A 23,496-nucleotide genomic window follows, 5' to 3' on the forward strand; every position below is an offset into this window, starting at 1 on the left:
GAGGCTGAGAGCGTTTCAAGGAAAGGTGGATTTGCTACATGAACATAGTACTACTTTTAACCACACAAAAGGGTCAAAAGCCGTTATGAAAAATCCTCCAGTAAAAAAGAGCCTGGCAAAACGAGGTAGCTTGTTCCAAAGGCCCAGTTCTATGGAATTTAGTCACATTTCACAAAAGCAACTAGAAGTTTAAGTACCAGTGGCATCCCATAAAACTTCCTGAAAAGAGATAGCATAACCCAATGGTCCCTGGAGATGGGTCCTTACGAAAACCATATTCACAAGACCTGAACCCCAATGGCTCCAATGAATCATGGGACAGGATTCTCAGCTTTTGCAGTTGCAGAGCCGGCACAGTAACATGAATTCCTAGAAAACTCAGGTAATGCCCATCCTAGGTAAGGAAGTGGGATCTGGGGCATGCGAAAGGCAGAATGTGAAAACTATGATATCTTGTCCTGTCAAGGAGAAGGCTATATCAGCAATGACAATGCTAATAAACATTTGAAAACAAAATACGCATCCTAAAAGATAAAAGCAAAACAAAAATTCCACATTCAAACTTCTCCTTATATAAAAAAAAAACCCATCAATATCCATTGATAACAGGACGTAGTAAATTAAAAACCAATTAACATCCTTGTCCTTCTAGATTATGGTCACACCCAGTGGTATATTTAATCTATAATGGCATTTCTTTCAGCAGAAAAAGACATGTAATATACCCACTATCAGCACACTATGACAAAATGGAAAATGAGTAGGCACATATTAAAGTTCCTCACCTTGTTATCATCCATGACAGTATTAAGAGACTCAATCCACATGGGATCTATATCGCCATCTAAAACAATCCACTTTGGGCCATCATGTGAGATATTGGCTTGCTCCCGCAAAAGGGACGAGAAAAGACCTTACATAGAAAAAAAAATGAAGTATTAGATGGAAGGAAATGTTTGAAGGCGTAGATCATTATTAAGAAATCATGCAGCTTAGATAAACACCTTAAAGAAACAGGAACTCAAATAATAGATCGGTAGAAACTGACCCCGAAATTAAAACATGCTGCTAAAAAGAGTGCTTCTCGCTTTTTCACCTAGCTCTGTCCACCATTCTACCTTTAGAGTGCCAGGGAAGTAGAGGTCACATCCTCACATGCAGCGCTGGAAATATTTCTCTTTTCGGGAGCCTTCTTGGGCTACTAGAAAAGAACTTCCCAGCAGCCTAAGGCTTCTTTCTGAAGGATCATTAGTGCTGATTTCATCACAACTGAACCTGAAAGTAAAAAGAGCTATCTGACTCCTTCAGCTTTTCTATTGATTGGTGTGTGGCCACACAGCTCAATGCCAGAGCACAGATTTCAATGGAAATATTTGGAAAGGTCAGACTCTTCCCATTCCAGTGGTACGCCTCCCTAGTGGAACTGTACCCAAGGGGTACCACAGGAGGATGATCCCTAATCAAGGATACATCCACTAAACATCAACGCCATTTTGTATGGGTGATCCACCCCCTTGGTACAATGCATAGCTTCCATTATGAACCAGAACCATATCAGACTCTTTGCCCACCCATATTTCCCAGGCACAGACATTAAAATTAGGAATTGTTGGATGAAGGGACTGTCCGAGCATGGGACAGTCCCCACCAACCCTATAGGTCAAGACACTCTTTAGCTACCTAGGGGGTGCATATTAGGTTTTACCTGAATCTTTACAACCGCATGGATACAAAGCAGACTAGACCACCAGGGAAATAATGGAGAAAATAATTATTGGATAGGAGGCTGGCCCATCCTGGTATAAGAATCTTGCACTTCTCGGGTGAATATTGGGGGTCAGACACCTGATGTGGGGAGTGCTATTGGAGCTGGGCAGGCCAAGCATTGGACTGAAGTTTTAGGAATAGATTCTAAGCACCAGGTGCTAGTCCTTATAGTGGTGTAGGGTTGATGCAACATTTCAAGATGGGCTGTTGAAGCGTAGTGAAGTACCAGGAAATACTGTAGGCACTAGAGGCTGTGGAGAAATAGTGAATCAAATTTCAAAGAAGATTGCCAGGGCTACACTGTTGCAGGTTAGTGGTCTACCTCAGAAGCTTCTTTACATCTTCTTTCCCTCAGTGCAGAACTGGACATGCAACAGGGGCTTGCTTGGAGAGAGCAACAATAGAGAGAAGACAAACTATTTTCTTCACAATGTAAACTTCTCAGTATGGCTGAAGGCTCACGGGGAACTTCAGTTTCAAGCAAGATCCCACTTTTCAGGTAGTAGATCCTCAGCAATTCCAACATCTGCTTGGACTTCCAAAACAAATCAGTTGGTGCCAAGTAACCAAACTGTCAGAACTTGAGCAGTACATTTACTTTGGATGGAACCAATCATGCCCATCTTCACCTTCCTTCTGTCGGAGTCAATCCAGATGGTAAGTAATATCCCTATTGCTGAAAGTGTCTGAAACTCTATGGTGGTGATAGCTGGCAGACACCCCATAATGGTATCAGGAAAAGTTAACTTCTTCCAAACAGTCCTTCAGCTAATCACCATCTGTTGCTAGGGGTTAGCTTTTTATTTGCTAGATGTAACCCCACAATGAGAATATGGCCAAGCAGCACAATACTTGTAGGGGTTATGATGTCCCGCTTTGTGAGTGGGCACGCACTGAACAGCAGTTTATCCTTCAGGTACTGTATCACTCATAGGCACATGCAGCATATACACACATTCCATGCACGCACTGCTCAGTCCTCCAGTATCCATGTATTGCTCCCTTCCAAGGCATATATAAACCCATCGTAAATAGACCACTTCTATACTGTGCACTCTGCAGCCCTTCACACCAGTACAATCTAGACCATGGGTGAGTTAAGCACACAGCAGCAGAACTTTAAAAGTGAGTGAGCCTATAGTGCTCACCATGGTGGTTAAAAATGACCTGTACACTCCTACTGATGACTTAAAAGTATGCTGCCCCCAATGCACCTTTGCTGCTTACTCCTGATAAATCCAGTAGCCTTCCACCACTGTGAGTGTAGTGATTCAGCGATCCCTCCTGTTCCAACAAAACCATATTCTGTGAGGCAGGCCTATGTCAAGGCACACATGCATGATATGTATTGCCAAAAATCAGCATTATGGATCCAGACATCAGTGCAGTTGATCAATAAGGCCTGGGATATACGTCCGTTCCATACAGAGACTTTTCGGTCCCAACAGTTGCGATGTTCTGTTCTTTAAAGAGGTGATTATTGAACTCTTTCCTAAATTGGAGATGAGTTTGGGCAGTAATGATGGATACAGGGATGTTGTTATTGATCTTGGGTGCATAGATGGAAAAGGGCTGCTGCCTTGTTATTACAATTCTTAGTTTCCAGTCTGATGAAGTCTGGGATGTTGTTAATGTGCTGTGAACCACCAGAGATGGTGGAGTTGTCTACAAGATAAGAAGCTAGGGGCGGGTTAGGACTTTGCAAATAATGCAACTGGTTTTCAAAATAGTGCAGGCCGGAAAAGATGTTATATGGAGTTACGTCATGACAGCGATAATATCATATTCCTTAAGCCCCAGATTGAGATGTGCTCCAATGTGTAGGATGCTCTTAAGTGGACCCAGTGAGAAGTCTTGGAGGCCATGAAGCAAGGCATTGCCACCATCCAGACGCACAGCTATGAGGGATTGAATGGGAGTTCTGAAGTCATTTCCTGAAAAAAATTGTTTCACATTCTTTAGAAGAGCTCTGTTACCAGGCTGTCATTGTTTTTTGGCAATGTATTTCTGAAGGGCGAGGTTGGTGTCCAGGGTAAATTCCAGTGACTTGACGTTTGTGAAAGTTTAGGTCAAAGCCATCAAGTTTCATGTCATTGAGCCAGGTTTGTTCTGTTTCTTGTTTTTTGTTCATGACTAGTTCATAGTATTTCTTTTAAACTTGTGCACTACAAATTGTTCACAATCAGTGCTGGCAAAGCAGGCACTTGCATCTTTGCATGTCTGGACATGTGCTTTCCTTTCTAACTCTCAATCTACACAGCTTAGTTAAAACTGCCCGGGGTGCACTACTACTCTGAGTGCCAAGCAGCTTCAGACCGTTGTTGATTGCCTTCATTTGCCCATGTTTTCATGTTTATTCAGATTTGTGTAGGTCTTAAAGGATGGAGGCAAGTGTCTTCTGGCACATTTCAGTTCATGTCATACATGAATATTTGGTTGTGTATTCTTCTACATGGAAGGCTGTTAATGGGTCTAGTTATCTAGTCAGGCTTTCAGAATAGGTCATCAGAGCTCAATTCAGAATGATTCTTGCAAAGGGAAGGGGCGTTCAGATGGAGCCTTGCTTAGCATTGTGGCATGGCCAGTTCAACCAGAATATGTGTCTTAGAAAAATGTGTTGTACGTTGAATATCTGGGAGAATGAGAAACTTGCTTCCAGAAACTGACTTGTAGGCTATATTCACAAAAGTATGGGTAGAGACTTGCATCTCCAGCTGAGCATTTACATTTTGTTTTCTTTTCACAACCATTCCTACGAGTACACCTGGGAAGCGGAACGAGGTGCAGCTTTACAGGTGTACTTCTTGGAACCTCAGAGGGCATCTCTCAAGGGGTCATATTTACTCTATCCAGAATTCTAAAGGGCTCAAAATTCCACATAGGTTGTATAGATTCCCTGTGCAAATGCACACTTTTATTTAGTGGCCACATTGTTATACTTAAAAAGGTCAGAGCATAGAGAAAGTTTAAGTTTTGCTCCAGACCTATTAATCATGCTTTGTAGGAGTAAAGTATAATGCCACATACAATGTGTGGCTTCACAGGAGGGCCTAATTAAGGACTCAAAGGGGTATTATTTTTCGTTTGAGGTCAATTAACACTTGGGAATTGGATCTGTACAAAAAACAAATGTGTGATTTACACATCTTATAGTGTCTACCTTTTGGTGAAACACCTGCTGTATACGTTTTGTAGGACAAATATATACTTGCCATCTTTCCATTCTCTGGTGGCGTGATGTATGAAGCCAAAAAGCTCATCAGTAGTTACAGCTTTTGGGTTCAGGTCATTCCACACTGGCTTTTGTTTCATGTTTATGTAAGTTTTGTTGAGGGTCTTCAGAACCTGAAAAGGAGGCATAAATCAGTTAAGAAAGCATGAAAATGATGACATTGTTAAAAAAGGCACTGATACTAGGGATGGTGAAATTTTAATTATGCCAGCATAATTATAGGAATTTCACAGTACATTTGTTATGTCAATTTCCCGAAAATATGTAATTTCATGTAAGTACATGCCGCTCGTGTAAGAATTTACTGCAATGGTTAAAATTTAACACGAACACATGGGTTAAAATAAAACGGTTTTTGCAGTGCTTTTTCGTTTAATGCATCCTTGTGCCAAAAATTGATAAAAGGACTTAGCACAAAATAACGGATTTGCATTTCAAGTAGTTTAACATAATTTTGCTGAACTTTCACATACTTGTATGCCCAAATATTGAAATTAAACTGATAATGACTTATGTTCTGAAGAAATTTACAAAGACATACTGATCAGAGAAAATGTGATGCCACCGCCACACACTGGCAACGTCCCTAATTAGTAATATTTTGTAATTTGCCTTGCAGTGCTACCACTCCAGCAAACTATAAATAACCCCAAAAGTACCCTGAAATTCAAAGATACCGATCTTAAATATATTGTGTCTTATCTTTATAAAATATTTTGTGGATACCAACCAGACATCTTACAGTTTACTTAGCCTCTAAAGAGTAATCCATCACTGACAAACCTCTATATGTTCAAGACAAAAGTGGGGCAATGCTGGATGGTAGGAAGTTTTTGGATTCCGGATGTTTTTGTCACATAAGTACAAGGATAATGCATGATTTCAGGCAAAGTTTGAGATCTGCAGGGCATTGTGGGCAAGAAAAACTTGTGGGACCCGTGCACGGCTCACCACGCTGGAATCCCCTGGTTGTCTAGTTTTCCAAAATGTCAGTGTTTGATAGGTTTCCATGGGTGGCGGTCGAGCACTGGTCCTAATTCCGCATCTACCTCTATTGCTGATTGCTCTGCTTTTTGTAATTAAGGTCTCTTGGCGTGGTGTGCTTGTTAAAATGTAGGCTTTGGTCAATTAAACCTGGACAAGACCTCCTCTCTCACATCTTGCTTTTGGAGTGCAACTCATCATCTTTTTGCCCAAACCCTCCTTCTCCATTTTTGTCCTCATACTATAACTCCTGCGAACACTTATACATTTTTCTACTATTTTACCACTGCCCACACAAATCTTCTGCAGCTAATTCTCCAGACCAATATTTGCTCTGTTTTATTCCTATCCATTTGTCCATTGTACTTCCTACTAGCTTTCCATGTAGGATCATAGTAAATAAAGAAAAACACAATGAAGACCCTTTAACGTATTTTAAATATGAAACATTGGTCCAATTTTTTTTTTTAATGAAACTTTCACTTTTACAATTCCTTATAGTTGTAAAGTGGATTATTCCATTTGGGATGGATGAGCCTCCAATTTAACATAACATCTTGTTAGGTCACAAAGTTCAATGAGAAAAACTGCTCAACTACTAGTAGCTATGGCACAGCTGCAAATAATTCTTCAGAGACAAGTGTGTAGAGCTCAAACGTACCAAACAACATTACAATAAAGAAGATACAGAAATGAAATTCTCAATCCAATTTTGAAAAATCAATAAAAATGTAATAATAAAAATAAACAGTAACCATATTAAGGTTACAGGAGATATGATTTTTGAAGTACTAAAAATGCCTAAGGTACAAGTGAGGGAGGAAAAGTCACCGCTAAGCAGTACAAAGTAAATAGAGGAAAGAAGCCGCCCTTGCACCACAAATAAAAACAAGCAAAACTTAATAGCAAACTGTCTGCCTTAGAGAGGCTGGAGTCAGGAGTAGCCTCTGTAATATTATTCAATGCTCGTACAGTGCAATGCTTTCAATTGTTCTGGTGAATTGATATGTATCAATCTAGGCAACACAGCGTAATAGGTGGTCGAAATGAACTGAGCTAAAACAATAAAAGTGATGCAAGATTGTACATAATATTTCTTTTTATGGCATTTTCCTTTTTTAGATATTATCGTGGCTGCTCCAGAAGAAGGCGCTGGTTCGCCGAAACGCGCGTAGAGATTAATTTAGCCACATTTTTCTCATTATAATTGTGTTTATTTTATGTAATCTTTAATTGTTGGATCATTTGCCTTTTTTAACAATGGTGTTGTATATTCTTGATCTTTCGAGTTACATGTGTTAAATATAATTAAATATAATTTGTGATTGTGCATTATTATTTCAATGTGTTTTTAAAAATTTGTGAATAAAATTGTACTTCCCTTTTTACAAAAAACCAATGTTTTAGCTCAGTTCATTTCGACCACCTATTACGCTTTGTTGCCTAGATTGATACATATCAATTCATTTGCTTTTCCCTGGTCTAGGAACTCTATTTCCATGCATTCAGGGGGTCCTTGATAAATATTCACGTTCAATTGTTCTGGTACCATTCTGTGAGACTCAATTCACAGCTCTGGATGTGAGACAGACCTCTCAGCCATGGCTTAAGACAACCAAGAATCTAAATTTCGTGAAAATAATGGAAAGGTCCCTTTTAGTCTTTCCTTAAGCTCCTTGGTGCTCAAGACAGTCTTCTAGAACCCCAGGACTTTCTCCACCTTGGGCTACCATAGAGGTCAGTGCAGTCAATTACAAACTGTCCACCTGCTTCTTCCACATAGGTTGGGGTCCTTTTGCCTTAATCAGTGAAGATGAGGCTGGAGTAGGACCATAATAACATAGGCTGTCTTCTGATAAAATATTGAAAACTAAATATCTCTCATAACTATATTTTCCCATTGAAGTGAACAATAGAAATTCTACACCCATTGGAGTGATAACGTTATAAACACACTTCAGTTACTCAGCACCAGCCTGCATAAAACTTCTGATTTCAAAGACAAACTACCCTCATTAAAAAGTAATTGCAATCTGTTTGCTAGATAATAAATCGGATGTCAGACAAGAAATGGAAATTGGGAAGAATTTTTCAAGCACAAGAATCAGTCTTTTCTGCATTCTGTAGCTGTGAAAGGAAAACTCGAACAAGGACAGAAGACGCAGCTATTGGCCTGCGGGATTTCGGAAGTACCACCATACACAATACTGCTCCAGAAGTGGATGTATATATATTAGATAGCTCAGTTATAGTAAATATGCTACCTCCCAAATCTTGTCAAACATTTGATGATTACGGTTTGACAGTTTTTATATCTCACATAGAAACTCAATCAAGGAATGTGAAATGATTGGATCTTATGTGGGAGATATATATTACTGGAAACATCAAGCAAAGAGTTAGAGAAAAAAGAGGTGAGGTTCTTTGCAAGCCACTTAAATCGAACACTCCTGCACCCAAAGATTGGCATAGTTTCCTTTGTCGAAACAAAAACAAGACAGTTGTTTGATTTACTGAGTAGGCATGTGCAACTTATTAACATCAAAGGGAAGCAAGTAGTTATCACCTGTCAGGATAAAGTTGCAAGTTCCAAACCAAGGCCAAATTTTGAAATGATATCACCTTGCAATCATGAGAAAGTGGGCACACAAGTTATGCTTCATTCTTTCCAAGCAGTAACTGAAGGTCATTCCAAAATAATCATTCGTACAGTTATTACCAACGTAGTTGTTCCTCCTATTGATTGATTTTAAAACATTGGATGTCAAGCATTGTGGTTAGCATTTGGTACAGGAAAACGTTCTGCTACATACTAGCTCACAGTATTGCAGCAAGCTTATAAGTTGATGTATGTGAATCTCTGCCCTTTTCCATGCTATTACAGGCCGCAACACCACATTGGCTTTTCATGGGAAAGGGAAGAAAGCAGCTCATGACACCTGGATGGCAGTATCTTTTGCTACTCCTGCATTTACATTTCTGCAGATTGACCACATTTTGTTGATCATGCTCACCTCGGAAATGTGGAGAGATTCATTGTACTAATGTGTAGCAGCACTTGTACATAGCATGAAATTAACTATGCGTGCCAATTCATGTTTGTAAGTGGCAACAGAACTATTGAAAACATCCCACCTACCCAAGACACTCTTCTTCAACATATTAAATGATCTGTACACGAAGAGGGCCGTGTCTGGAGTTAGACTTTAGTGCCTATGCAAGAATTACCAAATGTAAATGATTGGGGCTGGAAGCAGATTGATGGAGTAATGGTACCAAATTAAACAACCATTCCAGAGGCATCTGAGGCATGCAAAGAACTTATTTGTTGTGGGTTCAAAAGCTTGTGCCCAAATCAATGCAAATGGTCAAATGAGAGCCTCCCATGCACGGACCTTTACTTTTGCAGCGGAAACAGATATCAAGATTTAGACAGTATATAAACTCGAATCATCATTGTTTCATAGTATAGAAATGTTATCAGGGTTTAATATAGTCTTAAATTGTTTAATTTAAATGGAAACATTATCCACATCGTCATAGTATGTGTTGTAAGGATATATATGATGCAAATTATAAATATATTTTCGCTACAATGTATGTTACTTATTCCTGGCACCCTTATTGATGCCCATTTTGATTTTATATTTATGACACCATAGTCTAGATCCAATATGGTCATGCACATGACATGCACTGATGTGTACACATGAACTTTTGTACCAAATTTAAGGCAAATCGGAAGATTTAAAATGATTTTTTTTATAGTTGGTGGCCATATTGGATTTCGATTAGACTATATGAAGTCATAGGCAAGATACGCTGGGGTCTTGCTCTTATATGATTACTATTACAAACAATAATGTCTGTATCAACATTCAGCTTTCTATCAAAAAGTGAACGATTTTTCAGTCTAAACGCCATATCATATAGTAGAACTATTTTACAGCAGCTCACTGCTTTCCACCAGGGAATATTTGCAAATTGACTTCCTTTAAGCAAAAGATAAAAAGGTCAAGCACCCTTACATGTATACTGTATGTTAATTAGGCCAATGCGAAATTTCAATTACACTTACACAAAAAATGGGAATTTTGCATTCCATCAAATTCACAAAAGTTACACTATTTCGCTTAATTCTTTGCTTGCGGGAATCTTGTTTGAGCAGAAAATTCCTTGCAGAGAGACATTTTCTGCTCAACCTCTCTTCAGCTGGTATTGTTTGTCTCCACCGAGTATGACCTCACATGAAAATTTCACACAAGTTACTAGCAAACCAAATTTCGAGCCATTCATATAAGTGTATGTAATGTTTGTTAAACCTCACAAAAAATGACACTATTCCAGACAACCCTAATCATAATATTTTACTTCTCAAGGCCAGGGAAAAATGTTTTATCCCTTTCACTCTAGCATGCTATATTTTCTCTCTTACAGATCTTTGTAGAGCTGCGGCCCAAATTTCAATGGAATAACCAAATAAAATTTGTTGTTAAAAAAAAAGGTTAGTGCTTGGACACCTTCCGAAGAATAAAAAATGTGTTGTAAATGGGTGGGACCATTAATATTGTAGACATCGTCCATTGACCCCAGAATTTTACTTGTGGAAGAAATTCTACAGTATTTGTGTTTGAGGTGTATCTGAAAGGATGTTGTTAACAACAGTTTCCCTAAACATTTTGGTTTTGTGACAGGGTATGACCAGAATGGTAGGGGCTGTGTTCCTTTGAAACTATTCACAAAAACTCTTTTTCAAAATCCAGAAACAAAGGACCTATCTGTCTTGTCAAGTCACAATTGCAGAAACCCCAAACAGCATAGCATCTACTTCTAACTGTGCAGAAACTTTGACCATGTGAACAGTGGCATTTCACTATTTGCCAGCTTCCTCAACGCTTACATTTACATTAATGTACTGAACTGAAGCCTCTTCCTACCGGTTATCTTAAATTACTATAAAGGTATGGTATTTTTACTCCCTATAGGACAGGACTGCAGTGGTTGTGTCCTTTACGTCCAACCATGTTTGTTACTTGTATGCATTGACTAGACAACAGTAGCAATCAACACTCCAACCCACCTGACAAAAAAAAACTAACATCTCCCAAGTTAAATACAGGACTCAAAGTCATGAAAAAAAATCAAACCTGAAATCAATAAGTTCAAAACGTAAAATACCAGAGGTAAAGCCCTCTTGTGCACTGTACTCAGTAGCTAGAATAACACACTAATGCAAATAAGGTTCACTCCTTTTCTCATCCGGTTAAGAAGCTGGAAACATAGGTCCTGCAGGTGCACTTCATAAGCCACTAACAATGAAACTAGGTGTTCATTTTACTACTGGTGAAAAACAAGGAAGGGGTCCCTAACACCTCTCTACACCCACAAAACCTACTTTGTTCATTAACTTAAATCTTTACCTACTTCTGCAAATATGTTCACTGCTGGAATGCCACAAGTTTCAACATATTTATACAGTGAGAGTTAATCCTTGGAAAGCTTCTGTAAAGAATCTTTTCACTGCCAAAGCTATGTCTAAACATTTTATGTCTGTTTTACCCTGAAATGCATGTCCTGTCAGATTTTGCTGAATGGATGGGTTAAAATTTGACACTTTACGCGTTACGATGTGTGTCATTACAACAAATGTTTTACATCCCAAAATCCATTATGACGCATGTCGTTACAACGCATGTTATTACAACGCATAACCCATTACAACGCAATTACTATTCTAACTCTGCTGGGGCGTTACTTTGGGGAATGCGTTGTAATGGATTATGCGATGTAATGACATGCGTTGTAATGGATTTCGCGTTCTAAAACATTCGTTGTAATGAAACGCGTTGTAAGACGTGCCTTGTAAACAATGTTTTCCCTTATAGATATAACCTCAAAAGTTGAGTCAAGCTAGGTTCTTCTGGTTGGGGTGGAACATCAGGAAGGGCAATGTTACTCTGTGATCAAGCATCCATAAGGAGAGAAAGGAGCCAGGCCTTAGTGTGCTCAGCATGGGGTTAGCCAGGGGCCCAAGTTCAATGGTAGCAGGCCAGCCGAGTAAAGGCTGAAACACCAGACGGCCCCTCAAGCAGGACTTGTGGAAGCTTTGCTATGGGTTGTTAATGAAGTGGGCTGCCATAGTCTTATCCATTTCTACCATCATGACCTGAAGATTAAGGATTAGCAAATGCTGGAGAAGAAAAAAAAAACGAGATTAAAGGTAAGAAGAACTGGCACTGGAAAACGGTCCATGCCGGAGGCTGAGGGAAATTTGTGGAGTGGTTTGGGGAGGTATAGATAGAGCAGGGGCATTGAATATGGGAGGAGATGAGGAAGACCAACACGGCGATGGTGGCTCACAAGCCATCCCACTACTAAGCTTATTTGAAGAGGAAGAATAGGAGCACAGTGCATTGGGAAGAAAGGAGCAGATGAAGAGGAAACCAAATGCTAGAGGACATAGAAGGATAGAGATCAAAATGAAATAGTTCAGTGGTCTTCCACCAAAAAGGCTTAAAAACAAAAAATGAAGTGGGAAATGGGTGTGGCGGAGGAAGGGAAGAAGGAAAAAAGTACATGGTTCAAGGGTGAAAGGTGGCATGTAGGGGCTGTGAAAGAAGAGAAGAGGGAAGGGGAATTTCAGGAAGTATCAAAAAAACAAGAAATGAGGCGGGGAGGAGGAAGAGCATCAAAGGGAGGTACAAATGCCTTAAACAGAAGTGTGTGTTCCTGAGTACACAGGAACAGCATAAGTTGGCAAAGCTCGGAACAAGAAAGTCGTGCCAATTCAGCTTTCATTTCACAAGATAGACTACTTTTAGAAATCTAATGTTAATCAATTTTCAACTTTTGTTCTTGGGCATTGGAAATAGTGGTTGAAACCTTTTATCTCAAGGAGGATTTTGAAGTGTGGAGTGATGAGCTAACAATTCCTCAGAATTTGCTTAAACATCCAGTGCTGATCTGTTCAACTATCCTGCCTCAAGGTCTATGATACTTAAAGAGATCTGACTTCTTGCAACCGTTCAGTTAAGGTGGTGAAACTCTTTTTACAGGAATGTCCTGCACTCTGATACACCCCTTAAACATTTAAAGTTATCAGGTTGGACAGAGGTACTATGAAAAACACAGGCACATAGTTTCAGCATGGGTATATTGGTGACCTATTTTCTCTTTGAATTTCCAATTTATGCGTGGATTTATTTTTATTGCTGCTATGCAATAGTTGGTTTTACTTCCCTCTTCGAAGGCTATCCACTGATGCTGTGAAAAGCTAGCAAAAAGAAGTGTTACTGTAGAAGAGGTTCAGAGAAGAGATATGGAGATATCCGGTGAAGAAAATAGATAGAAAATGTCTTGTAATGTGAACTGGTGCAGAATGCATTGTACATAGCCCCTCAAATTGGACTGTATGACTAATTTAGCTGCACAACCAACTCACTTTACTCTTGCCTGTTCCAGCATTTCCCACCACAAAGACTGAGTGACGCACTGCCAGCAGCTCCTGAAGCTGAACAACCTAGAAATATAATTGGGAAAAAGAATGAGAGATGAGAGAAAAGACAGGTTTTCTACATTGTTTTTTTTTTTTAGTCAATAACTAAAATAATTTCCAATGGTCTACAAGATTCAACCATTCCATTCCGTGAAAAATGCATTGATATAACTATTTATGCCTTTTATTTTTCTTCTCCTCCCAATCCCCACCACCAAAAAGCACTGAGGATTCATCGTTTTATTACATTCCCTTACCATTATTACATATTCTATCCAGATTATGTACTGTCCTGAAAAAGCAAAAATGCATAACCGAGACTTTGGCAGTCCTATGAAGTAGTTTATTTTTAAATATTCAGGTATTTCCCTTTTTTACATGGTTAGCTTTGGGTCCTCCTTTGCTACTAAGCAAGCATGTGTTGTACTATAATGTGTACTTAAGAAAAAAATAAAAATAATATTCCTTCAACTAGATAAAAATTTTGAGAAAAAAGACAACATTATTCTTATGTCACACAAGGAGCCCTCTACTGAGGGATACTTTCGGCAGTGATAGTCAAGCTACCCAATCCAATACTTATTAAAAAAAAGTGGCCTGTGAGCTACCCACTAAACAGTGAAAAGATACAAAATAATATGAATTTGTAAAACCAAACAACACAAACCAGAAAAACTACTAATCAGCTCTCCACAACAAGCACTCGATTACTATTTTCCTAAATTCAACCCCATTATTTTTCAACGTTTTAGAAATATGGAACAAAGTATCAGTTCACAACTCTACAACCCAAACTGTGCCGCTTATTCTGTAAGGTAGGAGTTTTTTCTAATATAGACTCCCAACATCACAAAGTTCAACGAAGTATTAATAAGGCCTCAAGTAGGCAACAAATTCACCAATCCTAAACTCCTATGCCTGATACTGTGTGTAGAAGAGGCAACATTCCAGAGTGGTGATCCTGGATTGCAGTGTGTATTTACCCTACCAACATGTATGACAAAAAATATATGGCTGCCAGGAGCACGTTGTGCTCCAGCTGGACTGCAGTTTAACACTGCAGTAAAATATGAAAACGAAAACTATCTTTACATGAAGGAAAACCTCTGTTCATATATTAATAAATCGCCCCTAAAGGGTGCCTTGTAAGGCCACTTGGCTGAGTACTCAATATATATATATAAAAGTGCAACGTACATATATGGATACTGGTGCACTCAAAGTGACTAAATATGCAAAGCACTTATTACTGTGTAAATTAGCTAGATCCTCCGTGAGCAGGCCTAGGTATAATTACAAATCCTAAATTCTATCTGCCTAAAAAAAATTTTGCAAGATGTTTCAAAGTTATGTTTCACCTAGTTTTCAAAACTAATTTTATGGTGAAGTAATTTATATTTTTGATAACTTTAAAGGAAAACTAACATTAAAAAATGTACTGTGCTGCCTTAAAATCGGTTTTCGAACAGGTGTAATTGCGCTCACCACCAGAGGCTAAGTACACAATCCTGTCTGGAGTTAAAGACCCTTTTTAAAATAGCCTAGCTCTGTGCCAAGGAATGCAGAGTTGCTGTCAACATCAGGTCACTTAACAGGGATTAGCCATCTGGAGGGCGGACAGGAACAATTGGTAGATCCAAGGACAGCTTTCACACTTTCAGATTTGACTTGAAGGTACTGAATGAAGCTGACAGGATCTGCTCCCATTTATTCCCAGTGCATTCCCAGGATTTCTGGTTTGAGTCTTATTAGGTGGAAACAGTTCCTGGCCATAATAGAGCCATGAGACATTTTCTAAATAAAGGAGTGGTTTAGGGCGATCCTGATTCCTTTCTGGTGGAAGAAGAGGGTAGCCAAGTGGGATTTCAGGCTTCTGGACTTTTTTGTTTTTACAGCGCAGTAAATGTATTGTTCTGCAAAAGGAGGTGGCATAGTCTGAGAAAGTATATGTTAACTGAGCAGGAAAAATTCTCTAATCACTGGCTAGTTCACAGATTAAGAATGGCACCTCACCACCATGTCCTCAGAACATTACTGGTCAGTACTATAAGGCTACATTTGAAGAAAGACTTGATAGAATAAAAGAAGACTTAGGGACTCTCGACTTCTGTGGCATCAAAGAACAGAAGAGAGACCTGGTGTATAGAAACCTTCCTAGAGAACTTAAGGACTGCAGACGATACCAGAAAGAACATTTCCAGCCACTGGAGAAAAGTGGACAGTAATTTTTTCCATCTCTTGAGGATCACAGGGTGGTGCAGAGGCTTGCCCAAGGGAGAAGCGCCAAGGACGTGCATACAAAATGTAGACTTGTCACACTCAGAGGTTTTTGCTATGATGAAAACTGGTTCAGCTAGACCTCTAAGTAAACGACTCCAGCTTCCAGCCTTGGCCCTCTAAAATAATTTAAGAACCCAAAAAGTGATTATATATGATGGTAAAACTCTAGAATGAGGTGAGGAGGAAAACTATGTCAGCTGCATAGGGATATAGGCAGTTATAAAATCCAGCGTAATGCCACTTGGAGCTTCTGGTGTCAAAATCAATGTCTTCAGTGGAAGGGAGATGATGTAGTCTCCAGATTCTAATGATCTTGACCACTGTAAGATTGATTTAAATGAATTAGGCTAAGTCAAAAGGTAAAATCCTTGCCTGGAATGACTTGCGGGCGTATCTGATCTCTTCTCCATTGCAGCCACCCTGAAATTGCACCCAAGTCCAGGTCAACCATGAACTGATTTTTCAATGGCACTTTCCTTTTTCTAGCTGTTTTTGCCATAAAATATTAAAACTTCAATGTCATCTATCTAATGCTTATTGCTTCTTATAGTATTATTCATCTCCTTATTAAGATTCTGCAGATATATATTATAGTCCTACTGATGTATTTTTTGCAATTGTTTTTTTTAAAAATGTCAACAACAAAAAATAGTAAACTTCTTATTTCTAGTTCCCATTATCCAACTGTAAAAGGTTTGGCTTATTAACATTTTCTTCATATCTTTGAATTAGTTTGGGATTTTTTTGGGAGAGTTTTTTTTACACTTTAAACATTTTAGTGGTGTTTGGACATAACATACATTTCTCTAGATGCTGCTTGGGCCATAGCTACCAGAAGAAAGAGCAGAGTTTCACTGAGACTTGTGCTGAGACTAAACCGGGTTTGCTTATTGAGTTGTTGAGGCTCCCCCTTCCCATATTATTGCCCCACTTTCGAACACTGCAGTCCTAGCTAAATATATATTGCTCTTGAAATTCCATTCTCCAAAAAGCATGGAAAGGGAAGGCACAAGGTAATTTCAAAAACATAATTAGACCCAAACTACTACACGCTGCCATTTGAAGTTTGCAACTGCAGAGATTACTTTTCTACCATGCAAATACTATTTTAGGAGTTGGCAAACTTTAACCGGCTCCTAAAATAAGTTGAGACTCCATAAAAAATTGGCATTTGAAAGGGGTGCTTTGTAGGCGTGCCTTCTAAATTCTGAATTGGAATGAGATGTAGGCATTTTTGCAACCGAAATCCTGTTTCAAAACACTGAAACGTTACTTCTCCCAATTTGTTGTGGTAACCCATTTGCACAATGCAAGGGGTTCCCTTTGGAAACTGAACCACTTACATATACACTTCGAGCTAAGCTGTTTGAACAAAAAACTAATTAAAAATTTATTTAAATTCAGTACCTCAAAGATGTGAGGAATCTGTGCTTCGTGTAATGTCGTTATAGAGATGGATGTAAAATGCACGTCACACTAATACATGGAGGCAAGGTAGCAACATGATCATGAGTTACTGTCTGGTCCACCTTAAGCAGAAATATTTTAGGGAAAGACTGAATCATCAGGTTTTTTCATTTCTCTATTCTCACATGAACATGAAACTTGTCTAATGATTTAATTGTTACCATATTAAACTGCGGAGTGTGTCTGCCCTGTAGTGCCTTTGATACACACTATACAGAGTACATTCAGGGCACACACACTGCAATATAATTTACCCTTCAGGCCTACTGCACCTGCAGTTATTTTGATTGGAACTCTTAAGGGGGTGTAATTAAATGCAAAAGCTTTTACTTTGAGAATAAAGCTCTCTTCGGGCTGCAGGTGAAGCTCCAGGGTGGATTGCCGGACCATCTGTTCAAAATGCATGTCACGCTTCCTGGGTACGTCCAAGGCCGGAAACAGGTCACTGATCAGGCCCATGAAAACAGGGATGTCATCTGTCACTATTTTAGGCAAGTTGAAGTCTCTTAAAGCCCGCATCAGAACCTGAAATCACAGAATGACATGATACATTGATATTTTAGTGCTGGAGTGGAATACAAATGTGAATATTAAACCCTTCTGTTGTACTATATTTGAATGCAAGGTTTTAATGAAAAAGTTTCTTTCAGCACCATGGAAGGCCAAAGCTGTGAAGGCAAGTGCTACATAATAAAAATCGTTCTCATAAAGACGAGGGAGTGGATGCAGATAAAAGAGGTGAGCACATCTACAAAGGCTATATACGGATTGTGTTTAATTTTGCACTTTTTGTTCAATAAAAAGTCTGATAATAAAAAGCGAAAACATGAATGTTACCCCTTTCACCTTAATAGAATACCATATTTTTCTTAAATGTTTAAGTACATATTTGTATAATGAGAAGGTAACATATAGATATGGTACTGTTGGTTGTATGATGGAACAACATGGTCATTACAATGAGCGCAACACTACCACACAAGTCTTTATCACACATATGCCTTTGCCACTAATGCCTTTACAATGAAATTTGCATTGTGGAGGTATGTACAGGAAAGACATATGCGTGGTACAAACTTACCAGGTAAGTATAACCTCAAGTTAAAATATGCATATTACCTACTCGCAGTTGGCAGTAAGTAGTTATAGTTAGGACCATAATTCCATAGGAAAAGCATTTTTTACTTCATTTTAGGATTGTTAACAACATTTTTTCCAAAGAAATGGCCCGGCGATTCTTGTTGCACTTAGGAAGTTTCAAGGCGATTCGTGAGGCAGGTGCTGAGAAAAATTAGGTTGAATAAAGGGTGTATATGCAATGTTAATGTGTAATTTGTAACCTATGTAACTCTCCTCATGTAAAGCGCTCTGATACCTCCGGGTCTAGCAAGGGCTATATGAAACTCAAGTAAATAAAAATAAATAAATAAATGTTAATTCCCATAGGATCTGTCAACACGACTACAGCCCAAACCACTGGATGGAATTAAACCACATTTGGCAGGCAGCTACCCTTTCTGCCAAAGATTGTTCTTTTTGTTATTTGGTGTAAAACCATTCAGGAGTTTTTGAGAAATTTAAGAAGAAAAGGTTTGTGATATCTGTGATCGCTATCATTTACAGAGAAGTTGTGATTAACTGGCACCAATAGAGCCAACCAAAATGGTGCGATTGGCTTGCCACACCCGGAAGAGAAAGTTGCAGCTGGCATTTATGGATCAGGCAACGGTTTCTGGTGCTGAAAAGTTGTATGAAAGGTGGTATAAGGGGTCAGGGTGGAGGTACTCTGATGCCATGTTTGACATATGGGGTTGTTAGTGACACAAGTTATGTGTCTAAAATAGATTTTTTGGAACATGTGCAACATTTGAGAGTACGCTGCAATCGTCAGCACGACCCCCCAGTGTAACATCGTTGGAACATCGGGTGAAAGAAGACAACAAATATATAGATGTACACACACTTTCCCGGACTTATACTTAGGCACTCACTCACAGACAGTTATGCACGCGCAGACACACCCATTAAGAAACTTGTACACCCAATAACAGTTGCATTCCGATACGGACATACCCATTTACAAATCTAGTCAAAGACTCATAAAACTGACTCGGAGACCCACTTGGAGACTCGCATACCCACTCATTGATGTATGTAGTCACTCAGTAACCCACTGAGACACTGATGCACCCTGTGACCCACTCAAAGATTCACTTAGACGAAGGGGCGTGGCTGGCTGAGCTGCGGAATGGCAGCATCTTGAGCGAGCTCTGCCGGCTGGGACATGATCCTGCATTAATCCTGCTCACGACATCGCTGTGGCGGTGTGACTGGGGCGCCCTAAACTGGGGAGGCACTGGTGTCTGTGGCGATCTCGGTTTCATCGCGAAAAGATCTTCACTGCTGCGGATTTGACAGCGGGACGGATGTGGCGGTGAGAGCGAGACGGCGGCAGCAGGTGGAGAAGTGACCAAACACCCGCCTTGCCTCCTACTCGAGTCCGTGGATTCGTAGGCCCAACCCACCAAACAGCGCTTGGACCTTACCTGTGATAACAGGTCAATATTGGAGAGGCTGAGCTGTGCGCCGGACCTAAATGCCTGTTAGCGGGTCCCTTGGTGCCGAGATAAGTATGGTGGTGGTGTGCCGAGACTTGAAGCACGGAGCGGGCGGCCCCATTTTAGGAAGAGCTACTGGCCGCAGAGGCGGCCGGTGATCGGAAGAGAATCAGCGCTGGTGCGATCATGGCGTGGGGGGAGTGAATATTCGCCTCCTTGGGGGCAGATCCTTTTTTAAAAGTGAGCTGCTGTCATTGCTGCTTATGGAGAGGCGAGGTGTGATTTACGGTGGCCAGGTGGGAGGTGACATACTCCTACATTGAAGACAGAGGCGGCTGGGCATTGACGATGCACGCCGGACACCCTGGGTCCTGACGTAGCGAGGTTGGGAGGAGAAGCTGCAGTGGCTGACGGTAATGCCCGGGGATTCCGGAGGTGCATTTGGATCCTGACGTGAGCAGCTTCGAGAACTGTAGTGACTAGCCATTTTGTTAGCCGGACCTCGAGTGCGCTATTGAAGGGGAGCCCGACTTTGCCTTCCTAAATCGTGAACTTGATAACAAGGTTTGAGGTCCGCCCATATAACAGCTGCTGGTGCTAGGTTGCCAATGCCCCCCGCTGCTTGCATGTGATACCTGGCCCCGTGGACTCCAGGTGAGAGTGGTGTGAGGGGTGGAAGCTGTCCTGGTGTCTTGGCAGAAAGCTCTAGAAGCCGGATTGATTATGAACTGATGCTAGCCTGTGCTTAAATGCTGCATTGCATTGAATATTTCACATTCTCGTCATAAGGGCATGAGCTAGGTGGTTGTGGGGCACCTTCCCCTGTGCTGCAGCATAACGTCTGCTCTGGTGTGCATATTTGATACTGGGGGTGAGACTCTGAACTGCTTCCCCGGGCTGCCTGCACCACACTTGGGTTGGTTTGAGTGCAACATAGGTGATATCAGGAAAAAGCTAAAAATCTACCACCATAGTGGCCGCCTGCATCACCTGCGACATAGTGCTTGTGCTTTGTGTTGCTTAACAAAGACAACATGGGCAAAACAGATGCTTAACAGCCAAAGATCACTTTTGAAAATAAGCGCTCCAACAGGCATGATGAGCAGGATTCGGATGCACAGGACGCTGCAGGTCAGGATGGGCAATCGGAAGACCATGGAGAAGACCTCAAGTCCTTAATGCTAGAGATGCGCTCCAGCCTGCTCAATATCGATACGGAATTAGACGTTTTGACCTCACAATTAGACTCTGTCAAATGCCAAGTCGCCACACATGAAACCAGACTAGATTGCTTGGAAAATAGACACACTGAAATTCACGAGTTCTAAACTGAAACAAAAGAGCAACTACTGCAAATGGATAAACTGCTGAGTATTTTAAGGGCAAAGAATGATGATTTGGAGGCACGGTCGCAGAGGAACAACCTCCCCCTTATTGGCATTCCGGAGACAACCGCTATCTCTAAGATGGAAGTGTTTGTGACGGATCTCCTCCACGAGTTGTTCGACCCCCACCTATCTCCAGTGTTTGTGGTTGAACGGGCGCACAGAGCACTGGGCCCGAAGCCACCCGTGGGCGGAACACCGCGACCAATACTGGCCAAACTGTTAAATTACCAGGACAGAGACCTCATTTTGCATCTGGCAAGGGAGAAAGGACAGATCACTCAAAGGAAATAACATCTCCTTCTATCTGGATTTCACCCAAGCGGTTCAGGCGGCACATAGGGAATTTCTCCCAGCTAAACGCCTTCTTTTGCAAGCGTAGATCACCTACTCTCTTTTATACCCAGCAAAACTCAAAGTCTCATATGATGGAACTGCACATTTTTTCACCGATGCTAAGTCTGCACTAAAATTTGCCAAGCATGTGTGCGGTAACAAGCAAAAAGCGGCTGGAGTTGGGCGGGACCACAGTGATAACCGGCTAAGTGATAATGATTGATATGTCCCAAATGCACTTTATTGCCTACGCTCTGATATGTTGCATGTGCTCTGTGCTCTTTTGTCAGTTCTCAGACATGTTGGTCCGCATACAGTTAGATTTGTTAAAGCTTTTAATGCAGTGTCTTGCTCCCCTTCCTTCCTGAACACATATAAGCATTGGAACACTCAGCCACACGCTATACTGCCACTGGCGTGTCTGCATTGCGCCCGGCCACCCTGGTAAACGGGGAGTATGCCGGCCTCACCATGCCCTCTTGGGGAGAATCCCTATGCTTGCTTTGTTGAATTCCACAATTGGAATTGGGTGGGGTATGACACAACTTAATTGGGGGGTTGGAGTGGGTGGGGGGTGGGGAAGGGTGTTTGGTGTCTCTCTTTTATACCAGTCTGCATATGTTATATACACTGTGAGGCTACACTGGAGCATTCATTGTCACTGGAGGCTGGGGGTGAGTAAAATCATTACGCGGCTGTTATAGTGGCACACACGGTCACCTTTAATATTCTGAATGATGGCAGGAAAGCTATACTGGTCCACGCTTACTTAGCAAGGCATAACATTGATATATGCTTCCTACAGGAGACACATCTTAACGTACAACCATCACAAAAAACTACGGCACACTAGATGGGCGGACACACACTCTGCTGTTTATTCAAATTATGCTAGGGGTTTGGCAATACTCACTCGCAAGGGTATAGACTGGAAAGGGGAAACTGCCTATGTTGATCCTGGCCGAAGATGTATTATCTTGGGTGGGTGCTTGGGGGGGTAGACCTGTGGTGTTGGCAGCTGTATATGGCCCGAATGTTGATAGCCGTGATTTCTTTTGCGATATTTGGTCACAGATAGTCTCCAAAGGCTGCCAGACAATAATTTGGGGAGGGGATTTTAATGCAGTGCTAAACGATGATTTGGATAGACACGGTGCATCACAACCTTTCCACCCACATGCTAGTTTGGCCTTAAACAATCTTTTGTCGGAGGGTCCCCTGTTGGACATCTGGAGGGTCAGGCACCCCGAACTGAGGGAGGGGACATGCATATCTGGTCACCACGCCACTTTGTCCAGTTTAGATATTTGGTTGGTGTTGGCAGATGTGGCTGCGTGGACACTTGAAGTCTCCCACCTGGCACGATCACTATCTGACCATGCTCCATGCTTACTTAAATTATCATTGCCGGATTTGCCACCACGTATCTTCACCTGGAGGCTGCCCCCCCATGCCCTACTAGACAAAGTTTTTAAGGAAGAGATCAGGATGGATATCACCAATTAATTTGCTTTTAACCCTGGTTCTGTAACAATCGAAGCCTCATTGTGGGAAGCATTAAAGGTGGTAATTAGAGGGAAATGCATAGCGACAGCGAAGTTGAAGGAGAAGCTCTTAGAATTTTCAGAGGAGGCGCAAAGGGAACTTAAATTCCTGGGCAAATACGCTGAAGCAAGACGCTATGGAGAAGGGGATAGGCCGGGACGCACGCTAGCAGGGATGGTTCGTAAATCTAAATCTGCTTCATTTATACATGAGATTAAAGGGGCCAGACGCCATACCAACCTCATGTCGGAGTTGAAATTGACGCGGTTGCACCGATCCCGCTTGCAGTGGTGCTATACCAAAAAGTTCAGCGCCCCAGGGAAGATGTGGATACAGCCTGCACGTTGATATGGGCGTGATGAGAACTTCAAAAGAGAGCTAAACTCCCAGTACTGTATACGCCTTACCTCTGCAACGCAATCCGATGCTGCCTTGTCTGGTGGAGGG

General features: G+C 41.0%; 1 protein-coding gene across 1 annotated transcript in view; it reads right to left on the bottom strand.

Annotated features, from left to right (window-relative positions):
• The window catches only part of DNAH11 (dynein axonemal heavy chain 11), a 3,435,931-nt gene that overhangs the window by 1,874,118 nt on the left and 1,538,317 nt on the right, over positions 1-23,496 (bottom strand). Inside the window, exons 39-42 of the mRNA XM_086939827.1 lie at positions 17,556-17,750; positions 13,425-13,502; positions 4,980-5,112; positions 786-913 (exon numbers count right to left, since the gene is read on the bottom strand). Of these exons, the coding sequence (XP_086795953.1) occupies positions 786-913; positions 4,980-5,112; positions 13,425-13,502; positions 17,556-17,750 (534 nt within the window). The remainder of the gene's footprint in view (positions 1-785; positions 914-4,979; positions 5,113-13,424; positions 13,503-17,555; positions 17,751-23,496) is intronic.

The sequence above is a fragment of the Lissotriton vulgaris genome, chromosome 10 (assembly GCF_964263255.1).
Source record: "Lissotriton vulgaris chromosome 10, aLisVul1.2, whole genome shotgun sequence".
NCBI classification, from domain to species: Eukaryota; Metazoa; Chordata; class Amphibia; order Caudata; family Salamandridae; genus Lissotriton; species Lissotriton vulgaris.